The sequence below is a fragment of the Musa acuminata genome, chromosome BXJ1-8, assembly GCF_036884655.1.
Source record: "Musa acuminata AAA Group cultivar baxijiao chromosome BXJ1-8, Cavendish_Baxijiao_AAA, whole genome shotgun sequence".
Taxonomy (NCBI): Eukaryota; Viridiplantae; Streptophyta; class Magnoliopsida; order Zingiberales; family Musaceae; genus Musa; species Musa acuminata.
In genome coordinates, this window is record NC_088334.1 from 2,448,696 (window position 1) to 2,457,914 (window position 9,219).

The window sequence follows — 9,219 nt, forward strand, 5'->3', positions numbered from 1 at the left end:
GATGCGGGGCCTGAGGTTCAGAAAAACCACCTTTTTTAGCCATTTTTTTCCTGTAATTTGATTGCTGTGATGGTTTACTCTCGGATCCAGTTTTCTGTAAGGTACTTCCAAGTAGTGTATCAAAATGGCAGTATTTGTCATTTCATGCACATTGGTTTATTGGTTTTTTTAGCTTCGAAATTCGTCATTGGTTCAACATTGAAAATAATCACATTCCTGGTGATAAGACATATTTCGGATCTCGATTACGTCGTGATCGATCCACCTCAAGCGTAAGCACAAACACGAACCCTCGAGACATGGACCAGGCGCTACGTCAAATACACCCCTACAGATTCAGCACAAGGGCCGCCTTCCTCTCGCGTGAGTCGAAGCCCGTACAAGAAGGCATCCTCTCGGCAAGTCCTATTCCGGAAAGATCGGGATGGCGCCGCATGATGCCGTTCCACGCATACCGGGCGACAGTCGCACGACGATACAAATTCACCAAACCTGCGTACGATCGACTCTCGGACGCCAATATAAAAGCTCCTGACTATCATCTGATCAGGGGATAGGAAAAACAAGTGACAAACCACTGACTTAATCTACGAGGGGCCCAAGTCGAGAATCTCTCGACCCGGGTCTATATGCAAGGACGTGATCACTCCCAAGCTAGCTCAATCTCACGTTGGAGATGCGACCACCTCGACCTCTGATCCAGCCCGACCTCGGTACTGTCTCCGATCGACCGAGAGACAAGCTCCCGAACGTTGACGACTCCGGACATCGATCCGTGGATTAAATCGTGCTGATTCCTCGGCCACAAAGCGTGAGTTCACCAAATCGAACATGAACTGGATTTTGATTGCCATTTTGTTGAAGTCATCAACATGCCCCAGATTAACATCTTGGTGCGAATGTTGCAGAAATACCTCATAAAGCATGTGCAGCTCTTCTAATTCTGATATGATTATTGCTTTGTTCTACTTGAATGGAATTTAGACTTAATCATAGGTAAATTATTGTTGGCCAATATTTATTCTTTGAGTTGGAAAAACATATTCTTCAAGTTGATCGATCCCTTTTATCAAGAGAAAATAGTTTAAAGTAATATGAAAGACTTTATTATTGCTCAATTGAACTGAATTAAATAGTACTATTAATGTGAGGAGAAAAGATAAAGGTTTGAAATCTTTTGTTATGAACAATAAAAAGACTGATGGTGCAAGGAAGCAGTTAGGGATAATTATGATCAAGGATAAAATAAGAGAAAATTATGATGGTATAAGGGAAATTGAGAAAGGTCTACAACATCTTGTTATGAACAATCAAAAGATATTGATGACTCTTAATTAAACAAGTGATGATACTCGATTCAGCTTACTCCATATTGTTGAGACCTAACAGAGCCTTCCACATTGTTGTAGACAATTTTACTCACACAAAACAAGAACTTAGTCTCCTGCCATGAAATCTAAGAAATTCTTGGACCATATTATAATCCTGCAAGGATTCAAATTTTCTCTTGAATGTTTACACCCAGTTGAAGAAGGAAAGATAATACAGAAAGAAACAAGGAAAAATAAATCATGCTTAGGAAAAGGAGAGGTCCTATCTTCACACTTTCTCAACAAATACAACTGAAACACCCCTGCATCCAGGTATACACAACGTTGCTCTAAATCACGATATCGACAGACCACCAATAACACCATATATTCCAGCTCAACAAGAACAAGTGGAAATTGGATTCAGAATGCTTCTACAGATGAATGGCAATGGCATTAACCTGCAGAATGCATGCTTATCTTCAGCACTGTTCATGTTTCATCCTTTAAATGTTGAACTTCTTTGCCGCTGGAAAGGTATAGTAGCAAAATCATTATCAAAGGTAATAGGTCAAAGCCAAGAACCTTTTTGTAGGTAATATCAAAGGTAAATATGGCACATAAGGCAGTAGGTCAAAGCCAACACATAACCTTTTGTAGCACAATTAGCAATATTTACCTAAAACAATTACAAGGCAACAATGAGGAAAATGCAAGATTCTAATCAAATACAGTCGCAAAGAGACCTACACTCATATTGAGATTTTTTAGTATATAAATCTGAGTCGGTCTGCTAAGAACTATCATACATGGTGGTTGGACATCCATGCATCCTGATAAATATAAGTTATTAAGTTGTGGGCCTACACCTACATATATATAATTTGACTCACATTATCTCTTAATAACATGACCCTAATTTTTAGTTCATCCTCACACATGAATTTTCCCTAATATCTTGCACTTTCATCTATGGTTCAATTGTCTTTCCCTTACTCTTGAATGTTAACTTGATTTACTTTTCAATAATTAGAGACGGTCCATTACTTTTCAATATCCATCAGCATCGTCCATCTTGGCTTGATTCAACCTTAGCTCAGATTTTGCTAATATGGATACCCAACTTTGATAACATGAAGAGATATTTTAAGTATAAACCAGTCAGAACTACCATATATGATTGTTAGACTCTGGTGTAACCTGAAAGCCACATAAAAGCTTGTGCTTTGTGCAATATGGAAAGAATATGTAGCAAATGAAAATTACCATATGGCTATGTATACAAGGAAAATGAATGAATTTTAATGTGTTTGAGAACTTCATGCTCAACACAAGAAGATTACTGTGTAACAGGTGATACATGAGAAAGCAACAAGGACATCACGATATATTCTAGCCCAGATCTTGTAGACAGGATTATCGCCACCTAATTTATGAAGAAAGAGATCCCTCCAAGATATTCCGAGTTCAATCTCAAAATTAGGTCAGCCATACAGCAGCACTATAGCCACATTTATTTCCAAGGCAAGTAGACTCCTAATTCTAATTTGATACTGCTGCAACTAGACATCATGGCATAAATTTCACATCTTGGTTTATAGAAAATATTGCTTGCCTGTCAATATGTTCCAAGCAGAGAACTAATTACTAAACCTCTGCACCTAAGTTGCACTATAGATCAATAAATGCTAGAAGACATGTTACTTTAAGAAAAAAATGCTTATATTTAATGAAAAAAGGAAACAGAGATGACATTGAATCCAAGGTTTTAAATATCGGAGAGGTACCCAACTTGAATAACTTACAGGGCCCAGTATCATTCCAGTACACCAGATAGTACACAGACCTTAACTGGAATACCAACCTGTACCCCCTAGTACCAATGAACAGAATAATAAAAAATAAAAATGAATAATATTATACCATTATAGTGGTATATTTTGATATTGGTACTTGGTCAAACTGGTAAATCTCGATACGTACCAACTAGAATAATCTTTATAATGAAACCTTGGTGGATCATTAAATTTTGTTGGATTTTTGACATGTATGCAGAAAGAGGGCAAGGACAAAGACAAACACATAAATGCAACCATTAACAGGACATCAAGAACATAATACATAATGTTTTTTTGGTAAAAGAATCTTACTAAGTAGAACAGCCAGATCAAACTCAAGAAAACATTAGTTTGTTCCATAACCAGAGACAAAAAGTCCTCTTTTACTAGGATTTAAAATAATTTCATGAATAAATTGCAAACAAAATACATGTTAAATCCATAACAGGCAGGCTAAATGCATTACTAATTAACAAACTGAGAAGTCAGCAAATCCATTGTGAATGATGCATAGATCAATCGAGTGAAAGCAAGACAAACTAACAACTCAATGAACTCACCTTTTGAATTGGCATCTACCACCACGAGCCGCATTGTGGTGTTGTTTGGTGGCAAGTGCAGGTGAAGAGGAATCAGGTGCTGATTCAATGGGTTCTTCGTGCACACAATTATATCATCGAGTTCTGTTTCCTCCTTCAGCTTCTCTGTCACCTCAGGCACGCTCGTCCCGTTAAAGGTCAAATGAGGCCACTCGATACTGTCATCCACATTTCCATCATCATCTGCAACAGTGTAATAGATGCTGCGGCCTTCCACCTTATGCAGTGGGGTGGAGAAAGAAGAGGACGACTGCAGGAGCAAGAAGATTCAAGTTTTTATCCATGAGTGGAGTTTCAAAAGGAAAAAACATTTTGTGTCACTACAATACATTGACACTGCAGAGTCCAAGCACATAGCTCTTTATGGACTAAAATTGTCGGTACACATGAAACAACAATAAACAAGCAAGTCTAATTTAGAAGTTACAAGGATTGAATCTAAAATCAAGATATTGGGGATCTAAAACAATCCAAAAAGCATTCTTAGAGCATGTTAGCATTTAAGATAAGAGACAGTTAATTAAGATAACACATTTAAGAAACATTTGGATCACTATTTCAAGAACTAAACATCATGAGTTTAGCTGATCAATTCCAAGAACTCATATCTGATGCAAGACGGCGAAAAATTTTCGGAAGCTAGACAAACAATGGAAACAATTCAAGGACACAATGACGATTGCAATTTGAGAACATCATGCTTATTTCCTCTTTATGTTTGTCTCCATTGTTTATTAGTTCACATGAAGTGAATGGGAGGAATTCCTTTTTGCTAAAAGCGAAAGCAACATGAATGGATGCTCCACATTGATCAATAAATAGAAAGGGGAAATCTTTTTTACTATGAAGCAAATTGAAGATTAGAGAACATGAAAAGATTTCTCTGCACGAATCAATAAATAGAAAATGCCAATTTTTGGTTTGGAAGAAATCTGAAGAATAATCTCATTTGGTTATTTTTTAGAACAAGTCGAGAAGATTAGATCATAACAAAGAAATTAGATGGCTAGGCAAGCCAACCGACCTCGAGATTGGACAATCTGGGGGACGACGACGGCGAGGTCGAGGAGGAGGACGGTGGCGGATCGGGCAGGATCTCGACGACGTGGACGTCCCAAAGAATCCAGTCCTGGGTGGAGGAGCGGTGGGGGACGTCGTGGGTGACGGAGTTGCGCCAGGGGGGGAGGCCGCCGTTGCCGCGGAGAAAGTTGCCGTAGCGGGTCTTGAGCTTGACCTGGACGCCCTCGCGGAGGGGCTCCCACTCGAGGGAGGAGTCGAGGCGGGGAGGCAGGGTCAGGCGGACCTTCTTGCCGGTGACGCCGAGGAGGAAGTGTTCGTCGGTGGCGGTAAGGTAGCGGCCATGGCAACTGCGGAGACGGAGCGCGTGGGGGGCGCCGTCCACGTGCTCCACCGTCCACCGAGCGCCGCGCGCGCTGCCGTCGCGCTCCTGGCTGACGTGCTCCCCCTCCTCCTCCGCCACCAGGAACTTGTCGTGGTGGCTCCGCAGCCGCACCACCTTCGCCCGGGCGAACAACTCCATCAGCAAACCAAATCCTAACCCACCCTAAAGGATCAACCAAATGACGCTGCGTCGACTGCAATCCAACTCGAATACTAAATGCGGTGTCGATAGGAGAGAGGAATCGGAGTGCAACGGGCGTTTGTTGGGAATGGATGGAGAGAGAGAAAGATATCAGAGATCGGCTGTCCGCTTCCAGACATGGTTTAGGGTTCTACCCCTCTCTCAAACACGAGTAGTGTACCACAGGAAAAAAAAGGCGCATTAGAGTCTACCTGAAGGAAACGAAGACTGAATCCTGTTTCGGGATCGGACACGCGATCTTCCCTGTCGCTGACCTTTGCGCTGACTTGACGCGAGTCTCGCGAACGTGGCGGACGTGAGGACGGATCCTCTCCAATTACTGTCGCACGGATATGGCTTCATCGATGATGGGATCGTTCACGTTAAAGATGGTGTCATCGACAGTTATCAGTGGACGGTTCAGATTAGGGATAGCACCCGATTCCATAAACTTTGCAAATACTCGATCCTAAACACAACAATCTCCGTGTTTTCTCTTCTAAAGCAAGCCTAAATAAGATTAAGAGATAATCAAATCACGTTTAAGCAGGTGAGGCATACATAAAACTCAATCCATTATGATTATCATATAATAATAAACAGAATACTTACCAATTTTATCTTAATCATCATCGATTATTATTAGGCTTTTAAATTAAAAATACTTTTGAAATTTTAAAAAAGAAAAAAATCATTATGATTAGCAAATTCAAAAAGGGCTGCTCTTGCATGTGGGTCAAGACATCAAGCGGGGAAGAACTCCTTCCCATTGGTTGATATCACGGGCCCAGTTCGAGGCAGGCATCTTCAGACCAATACGAAACTGTTTCCTGTTGGCGTTTCGATCAAGGCACCAAACAGGAAACCACGTCTTCCAATTGGTCCATATTTCTACCGTAGGATCACACAGCTTCCCAACTAATGGAAAGGCACTCTTTTTCCACCTGATGCTTCGGGATAGGCGATCTAGACCTTTTGAGGCGATAAAATCACCGAGATCTGGACATTGTTTCCCCAGGCCATTCATTCCTTAAGGGTGGAGAGCGAAGGAGACGGGGAGAGAGAGAGAGAGAGAGAGAGAGGGAATGGCAATGAATGTGGAGGAAGAAGTAGGACGGCTCAAGGAAGAGATGCAACGATTGGGTCAGCTGCAGCCGGACGGCTCCTACAAGGTAATCTTTTGTCGATTTATTTGGATTCCAGATCCCCTTTCCTGGGATCTTCGTTGATTTGATGGATCTGAGCATTGCAAATGGCGCAAGAAAGTAGGTAGCAAAGATCTGGTCACCGTGCTCAAATCAGTTTTATGTTCCATCTATTGGGGATAAGATCGATTTCTGCTTCAATATCTATTGAAGACAGAAAGGAATAGAAGAGGATGCAGAAAATTAGTGTAGGTTAGTCGGTTCTTGTGTTGAATTCAGGGTTGATTTACTTGTGATGGCGTTAATTGATGAAATCATCCACCTTGAGACAATGAGAGAAGATGTTCCCGTTCATGTATTTCCATCTTATTGGTGGCAAGATGGAAGGCATGAATCATATGGCTTTCTGATACCTTCTTCAAAGGATGAAAGAAGTCCTTGAAAGGTTTCTAAATCAGGGTAAAATCTATAACCAGCAAAATAATTGAGATTATTCTTCAAAGACATGGCATTGTGATATCCATTTTATCTAAACTAGTCCTTTTCTTTACTTCCCTATCAATCCCCAAATTGTCTCCATGGACACACAGCACATATTCTCAACACATAACCCTTTAAACTAATTGATTCATTTTGCAAGATTACTAAGACATTATGCTAAGAGTATTGTGTTTCTAGATTATGTTAGAACATGTTTTGGGCAGAAAATATTTTGATTACTTTTGCCACTTGCTTTTGCAATTTCAGAATATCTCATCTAGACTTTCTAGATTTTGATTATTTCTCCATCTGGTCTGGATTGTATTATCCCATTAGATAAAAGATTAACATTACATACTCAGACCAATTCAATAAAACTGTAGAAACAACTTCTGGAAAACAATAAACTGATTAGATGTTCACATGAACCATCCTTCAAAAATGTTCAGTTTGATGAAGTAAATCTTGGGTGATTGACTTGTCATGCCTAAATTTGGTCATCCTTTGAAGTCCCTAAATTTGTATCATGAATACAAGGAAGGTCAGATGTCACACTCCAAGGGTCCATTTTTGAGTTTCAAAATTGGAATAGTTGTTGGGATGTAGCAACCTTGTGGCTGTGCCAAGCCTTGCCTTGTATTCATGATACTTTCTTCTGTGTCCACTTATGTAAGATGTTTTCACTATAACGTGTTGCATGCAAAGACTAGCTTTTAAATACCGAATGATAAATTTGGATTCACACTCCAAGGGTCCATTTTTGCATTTCAAAATTGGAATAGTTGTTGGGATGTAGCAACCTTTTGGCTGTGCCAAGCCTTGCCTTGTATTCATGATACTTTCTTCTGTGTCGACTTATGTAAGATGTTTTCACTATAACGTGTTGTGTGCAAAGACTAGCTTTTAAATACCGAATGATAAATTTGGATTCACATTCCAAGGGTCCATTTTTGCATTTCAAAATTGGAATAGTTGTTGGGATGTAGCAACCTTTTGGCTGTGCCAAGCCTTGCCTTGTATTCATGATACTTTCTTCTGTGTCGACTTATGTAAGATGTTTTCACTATAACGTGTTGTGTGCAAAGACTAGCTTTTAAATACCGAATGATAAATTTGGATTCACATTCCAAAGGTCCATTTTTGCATTTCAAAATTGGAATAGTTGTTGGGATGTAGCAACCTTTTGGCTGTGCCAAGCCTTGCCTTGTATTCATGATACTTTCTTCTGTGTCCACTTATGTAAGATGTTTTCACTATAACGTGTTGCATGCAAAGACTAGCTTTTAAATACCGAATGATAAATTTGGATTCACACTCCAAGGGTCCATTTTTGCATTTCAAAATTGGAATAGTTGTTGGGATGTAGCAACCTTTTGGCTGTGCCAAGCCTTGCCTTGTATTCATGATACTTTCTTCTGTGTCGACTTATGTAAGATGTTTTCACTATAACGTGTTGTGTGCAAAGACTAGCTTTTAAATACCGAATGATAAATTTGGATTCACATTCCAAGGGTCCATTTTTGCATTTCAAAATTGGAATAGTTGTTGGGATGTAGCAACCTTTTGGCTGTGCCAAGCCTTGCCTTGTATTCATGATACTTTCTTCTGTGTCGACTTATGTAAGATGTTTTCACTATAACGTGTTGTGTGCAAAGACTAGCTTTTAAATACCGAATGATAAATTTGGATTCACATTCCCAAGGGTCCATTTTGCGTTTCAAACTTGGAATAGTTGTTGGGATGTAGCAACCTTGTGGCTGTGCCAAGCCTTGCCTTGTATTCATGTTACTTTCTTCTGTGTCGACTTATGTAATATGTTTTCACTATAACATGTAGTTTGCTAAGACTAGCTTTTAAATACAGAATGATAAATTTGAATTCTTGACCAGATGTTTCATTCTTTAGGTCATGTGTATCAAGATGAACAAAAATTGACAATATCTTTAGCTTCTTAATTTCAAAATGTTCTATATGGATACGCTTTTAATTTTTCATCTTTGAAACCACAAAATTCATTAAGGGAAGCAAGTTGCCTATCTTTATACTCTGATGATCTTATCTCACATCAAAATTTTCTTTCTTCATATCAAAAAAATGGACTTCTCTCGGTACAGGTCAAGTTCGGGGTCCTGTTCAACGATGACAGGTGTGCCAACATATTTGAAGCACTGGTTGGGACCCTTCGCGCAGCAAAGAAGAGAAAGGTCGTGAAATATGAAGGCGAGCTGCTGCTTCAGGGTGTTCATGACAATGTGGAGATAACAC

At 39.8% G+C, this 9,219-nt stretch overlaps 1 protein-coding gene across 2 annotated transcripts; it reads right to left on the reverse strand.

Moving 5' to 3' along the window:
- Nucleotides 1-1,475: 1,475 nt before the first annotated feature.
- On the reverse strand, nucleotides 1,476-5,365 carry LOC103993959 (uncharacterized). 2 transcript variants are annotated; one of them, XM_065194668.1, is made up of 3 exons: nucleotides 4,772-5,365; nucleotides 3,709-3,997; nucleotides 1,476-1,771 (listed from the first exon to the last, which is right to left on the reverse strand). In XM_065194668.1, exons 1-3 carry the CDS (start codon nucleotides 5,285-5,287, stop codon nucleotides 1,767-1,769), a joined length of 810 nt encoding a protein of 269 aa, XP_065050740.1. In that variant the 5' UTR covers nucleotides 5,288-5,365; the 3' UTR covers nucleotides 1,476-1,766. The 2 variants fall into 2 exon arrangements, with proteins under 2 accessions (XP_065050740.1, XP_009412482.2); XM_009414207.3 differs by having other exon boundaries at nucleotides 1,476-1,839.
- Between the last annotated feature and the right edge of the window lie 3,854 nt (nucleotides 5,366-9,219).

Bases quoted from the DNA above. Each gene is read 5' to 3' on its own strand.
- LOC103993959 (XM_009414207.3), bottom strand. From the start codon at position 5,287: ATGGAGTTGTTCGCCCGGGCGAAGGTGGTGCGGCTGCGGAGCCACCAC. The intron at 3,998-4,771 runs GTCGGTTGGCTT...TTGCTCCTGCAG, and splicing joins CCAGATTGTCCAATCTCGAG to TCGTCCTCTTCTTTCTCCAC. The intron at 1,840-3,708 runs GTGAGTTCATTG...ATACCTTTCCAG, and splicing joins GGTAGATGCCAATTCAAAAG to CGGCAAAGAAGTTCAACATT.